Source organism: Hyperoodon ampullatus, assembly GCF_949752795.1.
Source record: "Hyperoodon ampullatus genome assembly, chromosome: 2".
NCBI lineage: Eukaryota > Metazoa > Chordata > Mammalia > Artiodactyla > Ziphiidae > Hyperoodon > Hyperoodon ampullatus.
In genome coordinates, this window is record NC_136915.1 from 76,345,398 (window position 1) to 76,360,829 (window position 15,432).

Here is a 15,432-nt window from a genome sequence, read left to right on the forward strand (position 1 = left end):
TTTTATTTAAATAGTCTTCATTTTGTTTGTTTTTTTTTGTGGTACGCGGGCCTCTCACTGTTGCGGCCTCTCCCGTTGCGGAGCACAGGCTCTGGACGCGCAGGCTCAGTGGCCATGGCTCATGGGCCTAGCCGCTCCGCGGCATGTGGGATCTTCCTGGACCGGGGCACGAACCCGTGTCCCCTGCATCGGCAGGCGGACTCTCAACCACTGCGCCACCAGGGAAGCCCTAGTCTTCATTTTTTGAAGCATTGTCCTCCAGCACAACTCTAATTTCAAAATCAGTATTTCTCAAATGTTCATGAAACTGGAAATTTCCAAATCCATGATGGAAACAGATTGGTGCTCTGTGCATCTGATCAAACCAGTAGCAACATAATGTTTAACACAAATGGGAAGCATTAAAAAAAAAAAAAAACCGTAACGGCAACTCAAAGTAGCAGTGGCATCAAATAGGAACTGAAATCTCTAGTTAAAGCCAATGAAGGTTTGCAGGTTAATTTTGAATTTTACTCCTTATGCTATTTCAAATCAGAAACCTCTTGCTACTCAAATTCAAGTAAGTGTGCAGTGGACATCTGTTTGTTACTTTTGTATTCTCAGGAACAACCTTTCGTCACCTGCTCCCTACACCTTCCCCTTTCCTGATAATTTTCCCTTTCTCTGGGGGAACTCCACATCAGCTCAGGAATGGAATGTGATCCAATCTGGGCAAAATAAAAGTTCTTACTCCAAATTTTACATAACTTGCTGCCAAGCTTTGGTTATGATGATGTAAGCTGAAACTGTCAACAGCTGTCACCTACCATCCTCACCTCACTGCTTCCCACCTCAAAGAGGGCATCCCCAAACAGAAAGTCTGCCTGGAAGAGAAAACCAATCCGGGAAAAAAAAAATCAGGGTCAAGTATGGGAGGTGGAAAGATGGCTTCTTTGGTTCTTTGGACCCAGCCATGCCTGAATTTCCCAGTGTAGGAGCCAGTAAACTGCCCTTCATGCTGACGCTAGCTTGAGTTGAGTTTCTGACACTTGCAATTGAAAGATGATTGGTTAATAATCAAAAGTATACAATATCTACCTGAAAATAAACAACACACTTTACTACAGTAATTTATGATTAAATAAAAGCAGAGTAGGTATCTTTACTTAATATTTAATGACTGATATGAAATCAGGTAGAACACACTGTATATGCCAACCAAATTAAACAAAATGTATAAAGGAAATTGTTGGCCTCATAGTTATGTGTTTAACATTTTACTATACATTGTGAAACCTGAATCCCATCACTTGCTATAGAGAAACAAATTGGCTCAACTATACTTAGGAATCTTAAATATTATAGTAACTCTCTTTAATTCATATTTATAATATGAACAGGTGCAAGTTTTGTTTACTGTAAATTTATGGCTATTAATCCCATATGTAATAATTAGCAATTATGAAAGGCCTATCTTCCCTTTGAAATCATTGTTTAAAAAATAAAGAAGGCCAGGTGGAACTTTTCCCCTCTTAAAATGTGGTTCGTGAACAAAATGCAGGATGTTGAACTTAACATGGGCCAGGGAGTTTGTTTATTCATCAGAATTTGTCAGGAATCCAAAATGGTGAAGGCTTCTAAAAAAGAAATTGGGTTGTAATACTACAAACTTCTAGGGCTCTCAGTGAATTATTCCAATTCACCCCCTCCAAGCAGCTGACATGGTTATTCACTAAAACACATGTTTATTGTAAATCCTGTGGGAATAAATGTGCATATTAATCAAATGAGTTGATAGTTATGTTAAGGGAACTCTGCTAGTTAAATTCTTTCCTAAGGAATAGACTATAATAATTTAAAGTCTAATAGAATTCTAGACAATAGGGATGGTAAAGATGCATTAGATCATGTAGGGTTTTTTCCCTTTCGTTTTCCACCTGGGTAGGGGGAGGGAAAGTACAGGATAAATCCTTTGATTTTTGTCCAGTTTTCAATTTAAATTCTAAACGGATGGAACTCAACACTTTTCTTGGAAATGAGACTACATCATAACAGATTTCACTGTCAGGAAATTCCTCTCCACCCTGATATTCAGATCACATGTTCTTTTTGTGTTCTTTATCCCACTTTTCCCAATAACAATTCTATGACACATTTGATTCAATTCATTCTCTTTCTTGCCTGTCTCAAGAAGACAAACTTCACTGTTAAATTTTGAATTCCCATTTCATTGTCTCTCCAGTTATACTGTGCAAAACATAATTCTACACAAAGTTTTTGCTATATGAGGAGAAGATTCCTGAAGCTGCTTTAGGAAGTATATATATTTCTCAAATGGCAATGCCTTACTGTCTATGAATCACATTTCCACTATCACTTTTATAACAAGGGTCTTTGTGCCACTATTGTCTTTAGAGGTTCTTCTCATATATATGTACACCAAGTTACATATATCTGTGTTCTAAAAGTTTCTCCTACACTCATGTTCTCATTATCCTTTCATATTTCTAATCTTTCCAAATCTCTTTAATACCTCTGGTTTCCTTTTGGTTTAAAACTTATTTTAATTGTAAACTAAAAATTAATTTCATTAATGTCCAATTTTGTCATTATTTTTTTAACCATTAAGTGCACAGATGCAATACAGATGTAATAATCTTTTATAGACATATTGCAATTTCATAACTGTATAAATTCCAATAAAACTAGGAAACTTTAATTTTAATATGTGAGATCATAATGTATACAGAGCTGCCATAAGGTATAAATTAAGTCATGTATATACATAAATTCACACATACATTCCAGTAACACTTTGAAGAGTTCCAAGTGTTTTTTCTTTAGTTATTGCTAGATGTTTCAAAACACAGCATAAAACTGCTCATCACAACACCCTGTGTGGTAATGACAAGAGTAGAGTGGGAATGGGATGAAAGGCACAGAATTCATAGTAAGAGCTCACTGTGTGAACAAGTAAAGCCAAATTCATGAGCACTGATGGTTCAAACAATGTGGAGCCACTGATTTTCTGAAATGAATATAAGAAATAGCAGTTCATAGTATTTAGACAACCTTTTACAAAGGACATCATACTGGGTGCTACCCAAGTATAAAAGACTCATCCAGTTGTCTCGAGAGGTTAAGTTACATATAATCCCAAAGACAAGAATAGGCAAATGATGGACCAGTCCTCCTGTGGCTAGATGGTCTGCCACATGGCCTTTCTGTTTAGTGAGGTTCCACTAAAGAGAACGCCAAGTTTGTGGCTGACACAGGTGATCCTTGGGTTTGGTCTTGCATCAAACTAACAAACAAAAAAATTTTCGGCCTACAGAATGAAGCATATTAAAGCCTGTGCCTTACGAGTCAATTTAAGAGGCTAGAAAATATATTAAAAAAATTTTTTTTAAGACTGTTTAATTACTTTTCAGAGAAACAAAAAATTCCAACCACCAAGCGACAATACTCCCAAATCTTCCAACAAGGTCCTCTGCAATTGTCTGGGAATCTTCATGTTCTTCCTCCAAAAGAAGTGCTCAATTTTAATTGCCAATGTTCTTAGTAGATTCACCTTTCACTGAAAAAAATAAGTAAACATACAGTCAAGTGTTTATGCTGTTTCTGTTTAGCCTGTTCTGTTTTCCCCTCTTCTCTCCTCCCTTCTGATGCATACCAACAGCACTGCTCATGGTGACAGACAAACCATGTCATGTCCCAGGCAGCTGGGATATACAATTCTGGCCACAATAAATAGAGAAATGATGTCTGAAAGTGGCAATTATATTTTGTGAGGTAACATCCTTCCTGACTCTGTGGAAGACTTGGGAATGGTCACTTCTCAGTGTGGGTAGGATCCAATACTTTTGCCACTGAATAGACCACTATTATCACAGAGGCTGGCCAAGTGTGGTTGGAATAAATTTTTTCCATGATTTCTTTTAAACTTAAAATTGAGGGTCAGTATATGTTGAGTGAATGTGGGCTGACAGAAGACTAGCTAATCTCCATCTCCTTCTTTTCACAGGAAAGAAGACTCAGAGCAGAAATGGAACTCCTTTAAAGGAGCTGCCTTGACTTCAGCAAGACTATGATTCACTAACTAAACTGAGAGTTCCTTGAGGATAGACACTGGACCTTTCTTTCCTATATCTATCCCTCCCAGGGTAGCATGTATGCTGAATCAATATAACTGTAAGTTACTCCAAATTTTAGGTTTCTTTTTTCAATTTGCAAAATGGGAAGCAGAGTAACCACACCACTTATTTCATGGTATAGTGAAGCTAAAAGGAAATAACACATAAACACTTTGAAAATGGTTAAGGTTAAAATAGAGATTATTTTGCTTGAGGCTTATAGCCCTTTATCTCCATTGTGTAGATAAAGAAAATAGAGCTCAGAGAAGCAGAGTGAATGCCAAGGACCCAGCTAATAAGAGCCGATGCCAGAACCATAAACTTGGATCTTGCCTCATATTCCAGTTGCCAAGTTCCTTGGCGTATGCCGATGGTACCTAGATGTACAATTGTACCAGCAACCAAATTGGTGTCCACTGAGTCCTTTTTATGAGGAAGGTACTGAAATAGGTTCTATCCAAGATATGGTCCTGATCCTTATGGAATTTCATAAACTCTAGCAGAGTCCTTCAAGTATCTCCACGATATTACAAGTTAGTTGTTTTCTCCTCTGGCTTTCTCTGCACTGAAACCATTATAGAACCTATTGCACTGTGGCATTTACATGTGTGTTCTTGTGCCTGAACTCCATCCCCATCCCACTGCCCCCCCGCCACACACTGAAAGAGAAAGGAAGAAAAAGAGGGGGTAAGCAGGAGTGAGGGAGGAGAGAGGAAGAATGGATGAAAGGATTTATTGGCCCAAGAAGAGACTGAAGTGGGAATTCCCTGGCGGTCCAGTGGTTAGGACTCCATGCTCTCATTGCCAAGGGCCTGGGTCTGATCCCTGGTCAGGGAACTAAAATCCCACAAGCTGCATGGTGTGGGCAAAATCAAAAAAAGTTAAAAAAGAAGAGACTGATATGTAAGTAACTGCTATGATAGTATTTTCACTAATTCAAGTAATCATTTTTGGGTTGGACTCCTCAAAAGACAGAGATATTTTCTAATTTTGAGTTATATTAGAATAACAGAGACAAATATTTTGCTGGTATTTTAAAGTTAATGGGCTTTGTGCTGTTTGGCACTGCAGTTTGGGAAACACCTTTCCTTTTTGCTGCTTACTGAAGTTGCCCAGTTTTCTTCTTTTCATGGAAGTCCATTCTTTTTTCCTTAGACTGAAATGTAGGATGCTTCTATTGTGTCATTTAAATCTACCAGCTAACTTTGGCAAACAAGGACCTGTGAGACAAGTAACACCATTCTGAGCACTTCCCACTGGATTGATACAAGGTGGGTGAGCAGCACTCTACACTCTACACCTAGTGGGCTACCCTAACTGCTTAACCTTTTCCAGTCAACCCTTTTCATTCTGTAAAAAGCAAAAAGCAAAGCAAACAAAACTTGTCTATTGCCCAGCAAAAAAGGCAGACGTTTGAAAAAATAAACTATGGCAATCTAGACTTATAACAAACATTATAACAATCATGAAGTGTGAAAAACAACTGAATTCCAGTCCAGAAACACATTTTTCCCAAACTAGAAGAGAGACACCTTTGCTATGAACTCAAGATCAAAATCCAACATTTTTGCCTCTGGAGAGAGAAAGAATTTCAAGGCTTTCCAAAGAAAATGCCTTGTTCTTATATAACCCTCCCCCTGCATTAAGGGACCACCCTGCAGAACATCCAACGCTGTGGGAATGTACAAAGAAACAGACAACTTGAAGTGCTTACACAAAGAAAAGCATCTACAGGAAGGCCTGGCATTATTTTTAAAGTGTGTGTATTTATGTGACAACACTGATATGGTCCTTAAAATCCTGCTAGATCCTCTTTGGTTCTTTGCCACAGCAGCCCTAAATGATCCTCTATACTGAAAGCACGAGTCACTTGAGCTTCCTGTAAATAAGCCAAACATCGTATACCCACCAAAAAATAGCACATTTTACTTCATAAGGTTCCAAGTACACTACAAAAGTAGCCTTTTCTTTTTGCTTCATGACAGGAAGCCTTACTTCAATGTGCATTCCTAAACAAGGTGAAAGAGGAACTGTGTGTGCTGTGGTTATTTACACAGACAATGTTTGCTCTGGCTAGTAACCCACATTACTAAACAACTTTCCCTGAAACCAACATTTAGAGAGAGAGAGCTATGTGAATTATATTAAGGAAAAAATAAGGTTTTACACAGCTTTTTAAAAAAGTGAAATTGGTCATTTAGAACTGAAATTTCTAACTTAATTTGAGAAAATAAAAATGGATGTTCTCAAATTGTAGAAAATATAAAGTCAAGAATTAACCTAGGCTTCCTTGGTGGCACAGTGGTTAAGAATCTGTCTGCCAATGCAAGAGACACAGGTTCGAGCCCTGGCCCGGGAAGATCCCACATGCCGCGGAGCAACTAAGCCTGTGCTCCACAACTACTGAGCCTGAGCTCTAGAGCCCGCAAGCCACAACTACTGAGCCCACATGCCACAACTATTGAAGCCTGTGCACCTAGAGCCCGTGCTCCGCAACAAGAGAAGCCACAACAATGAGAAGCCCCCGTACCGCAATGAAGAGTAGCCCCCACTCACCGCAACTAGAGAAAGCCCGTGTGCAGCAATGAAGACCCAACAAGCCCCCCCCCAAAAAATCAATCCATTCAAAATGTTAAAAAAAAAAAAAAGAATTAACCTAAAGATTTAGAGACATATAATTGATTATTAGAAACTTGGTGTGTGCCAATTAAAAATCCGGTTTCACATTGTGGCACTGACAAAATTCTGGCCACTTAGGGAAAAAAAGTAATTCTCATATTAACTTGCACAAAGAAAAAAAGCTATCATACACACATACAGAGAAGACCTTACAACAAAGCTTACTGCCTATTACAGTCCATAATGATTGTATAACAATAAAACCTGAACCACATACTTCAAAACATATTATTTTAAAAAATAGAGTTCAATCCAATCCAAGGATTCTATGGCCCTCTGGAGTTTGTTACAATGAAACTTGGTCTGTACCTATAACTCTTAGCTGAAAGTGCTATCTAATGGTTTTGAGTTAAGTAAGTAAGCTCTCTCTCTTTTTAGAAGTAATTTTAAAATTTTATTCATCCTCTAGAATTTACATACTGAAACATAATTAGCTTAATCAGTAACTGCAGATATGGGTAAGTCACTTTATACACTAACGTTTTACATACAGCATTTCTGGTTTTAATAAATCCTCCCAATTCCACTACTCACCAAGGAGGGGAAAAGTATCTACTTTTAAGGAATCACTAAAATGCCAAGGAATATAGCCAAGGAAACAAAATCAGAGAAAGTAAAACCAGTCGGTTTAAAAGAAAAGGAGATAAAGGGTCAAGGCAATGGCACCAGCTTATTCTAAATGCAGTCCAAATTTTAAACACAATGTTCCTTGAAACATTTCCCTTTTCTGTAAGGTAGAATACTAAAAATGTTTTGTAATCTCTCATTTTAGGAATCTCTAAAGAGTTTTAATTAGGGAGTAAATTTATCTGATCATAGGCAGACTGTTACTTGAAGACTATTACCTTAAAAAAAGACAAAAACACACAAAACTCCCAAAAGGCAAAGTATATCCTTTTACAGCCAGACATTCAAACCGATTCATTCATTTTAAGTTGATAAAAGCTTGCATGCTCTGAAACAGAACAGAAGCAACAGCTCAATCATATGGTTCTTTACAGTATTATCTGTAGTTACAGAGTAAATTCAGTTAAGTGTGTAAGTACAGTGGGAAAATATATAAAGACAATAATGTAATTGCTTCAGTTCACTAGAGTTATTTAAGCATTACAGGAACAAATTTACACTTACCTTGGTGAAGAACTTCCATGTCATTACTGTATTCTTTTAATACCACATGTAATGTTGGGTACTCAATGATCACTTTGTTCCTCAAATTGTCAAGGAGACTTTTGTCAGGATCCATTTCATAATATCTTATAGTAAAAAAGCAAAACAAAAATAAAAAATACCATTTTATTTGAAATTACTTGTAAATAAAATATGAGTCCCTTACATTAAAAAATTTTAAATGGTGATGACATTAATTCAACAGTTATTTCCTTATAATATAGTAACTTTACCAAGAAAATCAGGTAAAAGAGCTATTATTATAGAGGTCCTAAAGCTAAATCAAAAGTATATGAAATAATTTGACATTAGGAAAGCTCTAGTCTCGGAAATTCTCAAGTCATTACATAAAAAAAAAAAAGTTTTTCTTTTTTAGTTGATTAAAGTTGCATGCCCCTAGCATTCTCCCTTGCTTGTTTTCTGAGGTAGGAATAAAGGGGTGGAATTTCAGCTAGCTCACTAGGAGCTGCATAAGGGAATGTGTTGGCAAGTGACTATCATGTCACGACAAAGAGGAGAAAGTAGAGAACACCTTCACCAGTGTAGTGCAGAAGTTCTCCAACTTTTTTTCTCCATCTCTACCAATGACAGATGATATTCACATACAAAACATACATCCCAAGGGATGCCAGGCCTGACAGCTGGAACTCCATCCTTTCCCCTTCCACTCAAGAAATTACACTGGAATACCAGTCAGTGATCAAGAGTGAGGTTACCATCGGGATACATATGAATCTGCTGTAATTTTAAAAGTAAATCATACAAACTTCGATATTTCTTAATTAGTGACAAATTATTTGCACCATACCTTGCAGCTGACTCAGACATGCAGCACACTTACTATGAACTCTTGGTATAGTGATTTCTCTGTGTTCTAAGTCTGTCCTGTGCAATATTTTTCCAATAAGGGAAAGCAGAAGTGCTTAACAAAATGCAAAGCCGAGCCCATTATAAAAACTGATTTCTTTTTAAGAAGTGGGTGACAAATGAGAGGGCTGTAAAACCAAAACTTTACTCCTGTTTGCCTCACCACATGACCCACTCCTGGAATTAAATTCTTCATTTTAGAATCACAGAATATTTTTTATGTGGAAAAGAAACTTGAAATGCAAAATATTCAGTTTTCCTAAACCAGCCACCCTCATGCCCATAGGCCACAGAGTGCATACATTCTTTTCCCTGTGTAATATAATACAGATGTGTTTACAATACTTTAAAAGTGTTCTTCCAGCATTCAAGGATTAAATGCGTCACATTTTTTACACATTATTTCCCTTTGAAACAAGCAGTGTTTTTTTAAAAAGTTAGCAGTGATTATACAAAAAAGAGAGAGGCTGAATTAGATATAAAAGTATAAAATTAACTTATAAAGTAAAATATAAAGTGTATATAACTAAATTTTTCTTAAGAGAAAGCAAGACTTGAATTTTCAAATAGGAACTTTTCAAGTGGTATCCTACAAACACTTGTAACAACTTATCTTCTGTGCATTTTAACTGACTCATAAGGCTTCTATTAAGAGACATTTCCCAAATCAGGGAATGTTTTCTATCAACACTTATTTCATTTTTTTTGTAAATAATTTTCAGTGTATACCTAATGTTTTAGGCATTTTATTTCTTTTTAAAATATTAAATCTTCGTTAAGCTTCTCTAGATTTCCAAAGCTGAAACAATTAAAAAAAAAATTCTTCAAAGGCACATGGTAATCAGAACCTAGTATTAATGCTGATATAATACAAAATATGATCCCAGCAGAGGAACATTCAGAGATTCTTAAAAATTACCATGTAATAAGTTATACATTATTTCAATCTTAAAACTATAATTAATTACACTTGTTTTATTAAAAAAATTGGTCCCTATTTTATGTGCCATGCAGGCTCTGTACAAAGCATTTAGAATGTAAAGATTTATGTAAGAATTTATAATGAATTACTTTAAAATATTTCACTCAAATGCAGTGAAAATCTGGTATGTTGTGTGGTTTTAATGGGAACCACTGAATTTTATTTAGTGTTTACCTGAAGATGTTGTAAACTTCTAATCACAGCAATATTGCTATTGAGTGTCAATAAGCTTCAAGGCCTCAGCTTTCCAGTCTGTCACTTAAAACAGGTCAGACTTCACTAGATAATTTTTAAATTAAATTCTGAATTTCTTTGATTTTTCTACTAGGAGTGGTTACTCTTAGTCTACCATTAATATTTGCCAGTAATTAAGAAGTAAATTATGTAAACTGTTTTATAAAGAAAGGCTATTAAACACAGATGGGGTAACATTGTGTGGACATGGGGTTTAGTTAAAGGAAGCAGTAACTTTTAGTGGTTGCTTGGGTTTGGAGTCTAACACCGAGTTAAAGTCCTGGCTCCATCACTTACTGGTCTGCGATTCTGGACAAGTTACTTAACTCCTCTAGTCCCTAGTTTCCATGCTTGAAAGTGGAGATAACAACAGTATCATTTCAGAGAGTTATTATGAGGGCTAAATGATAAAACACAGAAACTGTTAGCTCATTTACTTAAGCCATGAACACAGTTTTACAGTTGTATTTACCTAAAATAACAACGCATTCTTACAGAAACTTTAGTTCAGGACAAAGTCACTGAACTTCTTCAGTAACAAAGAATGGCACTTCTTATGTAAGCACTGAAACACTTATTTGCCTTTTTATGCATTCTGCATTTTAAACGTAGTCTTACAACTTTCCGTATAACTTTCAGTTTTTTATTATTTTATATTACATTTACTTCCAAGAGGTACAACTACGTTGAATCCTCCTGTTTCCATTATCTTGAGGCAAGGTGTAGAGTCCAGCTTGGCATTGCCCAGAACATTTAGGTGTTAGCTCCTTTGCAAGTCATTAAGTCACTGAATCCTAAGGGGCAGCTTCATCTATTTTTGAAATTTTCAGGAACTCTGGTGTTCCCATTAGTAAAAGGGCTCTGCTACCACAAGACAAACTACTTGGGTTTGAAAGAATTAAGATACCAACATTTGTCTTTTATTTTACCCTTAGGGACCCTCTCAGACATTTCCTCTTGTTATTTCACTTGCTTTACTCTCACAGGCTCACTAGCTGACCCTGCTCCAGGCAGCTTCACAGGGGCATTGTAAGGGCAGCATAGCTCAGTAGGCTAAACAGGTGTTACAGTGTTTGACATCATACAAATAAAAGTTGTCTTGATACTCAAGGGTATGCTTTTAATCTTGGCTCTGTTACTAACTTTCAAAGAAACTGGCCAAGTTCTTGAACTTCTTTCTCTGCACTTCATTAGCAAATTAGGATTTATTTTTAACTTCCCATAACTCAAAAGGAGACAGAGAATAAAAAAAAAAGGAGTCACAAACCATTCTATTTCCCACCTGATCACTGGCACCCCTTAGATCATCTCCCCTTCTACCCCCTAATAAAATACTTAAATTAAATTTGAATATTCTCCAAATTTAACACTCTAATAGCAATCCCTAGGCCACAGAATTTTTTCCACTACAAAATAAGGTCATCTGATGAGGTGATCAAGATCCCTCCAGCTCTAAAATTGTACAAGTTTTGATATTTGTCTGCCAAAGGCAGCACTTAACCAATATTCCTAATAGTCATTTGTATTTATTTCTTAACTTAGGTTTCTAGGTTAAAAGTGCAACTAACTGATTCCAAATGTACACAGTTGAATCTCTTGCTGTTTAAAAAACTTAACCTTAATATAAACCAGTTTACTGTTATCTGGTAGCTAAACGTTTATAAAGTATGGCTCATCTTGGTATTAACTGAATTCAGTAAGGTTCCTGAGTGTATTATAAACTGCATGTTTTAGATTCATACTTATCAAATTCCTTTAAAATAAGTAATTTAAAAGTACTAACTAAACTTATTTTAATAGAGCAGAAAGAGAACAGGTTAAGTGAACAAACTAGCTTCTAAAATCCAAATGAAAAGGAAGAAAGAAACCAGATTGTTAATGAAGACCCAGAATAGGAGAAAAAAGATACATACATTCAAACTAAAACATATAAATCAAACTAAGTACAGGGGTCAGAGAGTTTTTTAACTCTTCTGTTTACAAGTAAAAGGTATTATTTAAAATTCCTCCAAATACTCCTGTGTGACAATTTTTGCAACTCAGACTGTCCCCATCACATTAGAAGTAGATTGTGTCAAAGTTAAATTTTTTCTTACCTAATTTCTCTAGTTTTAATATTAAAAAAATAACAGTAACTGAATTAGTGGTTTGCTGCACTTTGTTTTGGGACTTTTATGTAATTTATGTAAATGTGTAAATGAGGGCTCCACATGCTTGACCTGGGGCACCAGTCATGAGTGGGGTAGCGCAGACACATGCCTCCATTCAGAAAGCTCTATGGGTCAGAAATGCGCTGGTAGATGATCCCATCTATTGATGACACAAAAGGTATGGGATGCGGTGAAATAAAGTGACTAATTACACATTTTAAAACATGCTTTAAAGAGGGCCTTACAAGGCTTTTGTTCTAGGTGCTATTTGTTCAGGTTTTCCTTATCTTCACTAGTAAGCTCAATTACTTTTAAATCCAGAAGGCTTGGGTTCCAATCTTATCACAGGTCCTTAGAAGCTGTGACTCCTCAAGGGTACTCAGTTTTCCTCATCAGTATAATGATGGAAAGGTTATCTACTCATCAGCTAGCTTGTAAAGATTAAATGTAACAGGTGAAAATGTTTCTAAAGTGTAACTTGCCAAACTGATATTAGTAATAAGACTTTATACTTCAAAGGTAATTTAGCACCTTTAGCAGGGAAATAACATACTTATCAGGGATTATCTTCATGATCTATATGATGGACTAGTTAGTAGAAAAAGCATGAACTTTGAAGCCAAAAAGACCCGAGTCCAAATCCAGGCTTTGTAACTGTAGCTTGGTTTCTTTGGGCTAAGTCAATTTCTCAGAGCCTAAGATTCCTATCTTGTGAAGTAGAGATATAGTATGTACTTCATTAGAATTAATGAATGTGAAAATGTGAACAGTGCCTAGCTTCATTAATCAATCAATTCCTCAAATATTTATTTAGTGTCTACCCTTACAGATAGTCTGCTAGGTAATGGAAGTTCATAGAAATAAACCCCACATTTTATTGGGAGTGCCGGTCAACAAACAAACTATCACATTTCATAAGGACAAGCATCAGGACAGAAATCTAAAGCTAAGTAGATACTCAATAAACCTTCTTTCTTGTCCCTTATTCACCTCCAAATGTTCTTTCAAATATTATAGTGCCTATAATATCTAGGCACTTCATTTGCTAACTCTAGCTCTCCTCCTCCTTAATTGGTTCTTAAAATCCCTCCTCCTCCATGGATTTTCTCCTAATTAACACAGGAAATTTTAATTAGCCTTACTCTTGTTAACAAAACATATGCTTCCTCTGGTGCTAAACTAAATGCAGGAGTCTGATCAGTACAGACTCTTACATTTTCAATCTTTATTAGGAAGTATCACTTTGGAAAATATGATCAGGTTCCTCAAAAAAACTTTTGCTTAAATGTTAGTTAAATAGTTCATGAATTAACTACACTATAGAATTATATTATTTTAGAGTTAGAAAGAACTTAATCTACTTTTTTTGTCTTCCAGGTGAGGGCACTGAAGCCCTGAGAAGTATCTTACTCAGGGTTGCTCAAGGAGATGCAGAGTTAGGACCGTAAAGCCAATCTTTTGAGTTCTTCACTCAACTCTTTGCTTGTTTGCTTATTCCTCACTCAACACATATTTACTGAGGGAGGTCTACCATGTACCAGATGCTGTTCTAGGAACTGGGAATACAATGGTGAACTATTAGGTATTCACTAGAGATGAAAAGATGAAGGCTTTCTAGGAAGAAAGTACTTATACAAGGTAGAGGATATGGGAATACACAGAGAATTCATACAGTTTTGGTACGTATAAATTTCAGTGGGAGGTCTGGTTGAAAAGGTAAAGCACTTTGGCTAAAATGAAGTATCTGAATCACCTAGAAATTTCAATTAATTATGTCATTACTCTCTCTGAAGAGTATATAAAGTTAGATATAAATTATTATGTAACATAACTAGAATGGATAAATTTAGTGGATTAACATTAAGTGGAGGGTTAAAATTTATTTTCCAAGTTTTTAGAGAAAACTCTCATTTTATATTTTACATAATTCCCTTAATCAATAATCAAAATAGTACATATCTGAAATGAGATCATTACTATGGAAACTGTAGTCTTTATAATCTGTTAAGAATTTGACCATCATATCACTTTGGATCTACTTTTCAGTACAGCCTCTCAAATTAAATTTCTCAAGTTCACAGCAGCTGAAACTTCACTCACCCAGCTCTGCCAACTAGTAGAGCTTCAGCTTCCCTAGAGCTACCTAAGAGTAAACTTCCCTACAGCTAAGTTTACAAGTCTTATCATAAAACTGCCTCAAGCAGAATGCCACATATGAAACCCATTCCATCACTGGACGTGTGATCTATGAGATGATAAAAGTATTTAGCACCCTGCTCTACATATTTTCTTTATGTGTGTGGACATTCTTCAGGTTGATTCTAACATTTTCTAGTCCTTAAATGATACCTTGCTTCCATTGTTCTAGAGTCTATGTCCAAAATGTGGCCAAAGGTTAAGACCATTTTGAGCATGTACTCATCATGATCTTGATTCTCACTTTGGAAAACAATCAATAATCCCAAAGAGGGATAACAAAGAACTGGGGTTGGGTTCCACGTAATCTAAGAACATGCACTGTGGTCATTTATGGCGCTGAGAGGCATGTGCTATATTGCAAAGGCTTTGGAGAGAGGTGGGCATAGGTTTGGATCTAGGCTTCACCAGTTAATGGTTACAAAGCTGCAGTCAGGGCTCTCCATGCAACTAACATATTTATAATGTATAATGTATGTACAGCGTAACATAATTATAATGTATATAAAATGCTTAACAAAGTACGTGAAATACAGTAGAAGACATTCAATAAGAGGGTGTCATTAGGACTTCCCTGGTGGTGCAGTGGTTAAGAATCCACTTGCCAATGCAGGGGACAAGGGTTCGAGCCCTGGTCCGGGAAGATCCCACATGCCGTGGAGCAACTAAGCCCGTGTGCCACAACTACGGAGCCTGCGCTCTAGAGCCCATGAGACACAACTACTGAGCCTGCGTGCTGCAACTACTGAAGCCCGTGTGCCTAGAGCCTGTGCTCCGCAACAAGAGAAGCCACCGCAGCAAGGAGCCTGCGCACCACAACGAAGAAAGCCCGTGCACAGCAACGAAGACCCAACACAGCCAAAAATAAATAAATAAATATATATATTAAAAAAGTATATATATATATTAAAAAAAGAGGGTGTCATTAATACTTATTATGTTCCATAAAGACATCCATCAGCCTCTAGATTTAACCCCGATTTTAAATGACCCTTGCAGCAAACATTTTTTTGTGTGTGTATTTGGCAAAACTTATTCAGGT

At 36.4% G+C, this 15,432-nt stretch overlaps 1 protein-coding gene across 1 annotated transcript in view; it reads right to left on the bottom strand.

Annotated features, from left to right (window-relative positions):
• Positions 1-3,233: 3,233 nt before the first annotated feature.
• Positions 3,234-15,432, bottom strand: part of ZNHIT6 (zinc finger HIT-type containing 6) — a 55,460-nt gene continuing 43,261 nt past the window's right edge. The window contains exons 9-10 of the mRNA XM_079697266.1: positions 7,923-8,047; positions 3,234-3,556 (exon numbers count right to left, since the gene is read on the bottom strand). Coding sequence (XP_079553392.1) covers positions 3,522-3,556; positions 7,923-8,047 — 160 coding nt within the window. The 3' untranslated portion in view covers positions 3,234-3,521. The remainder of the gene's footprint in view (positions 3,557-7,922; positions 8,048-15,432) is intronic.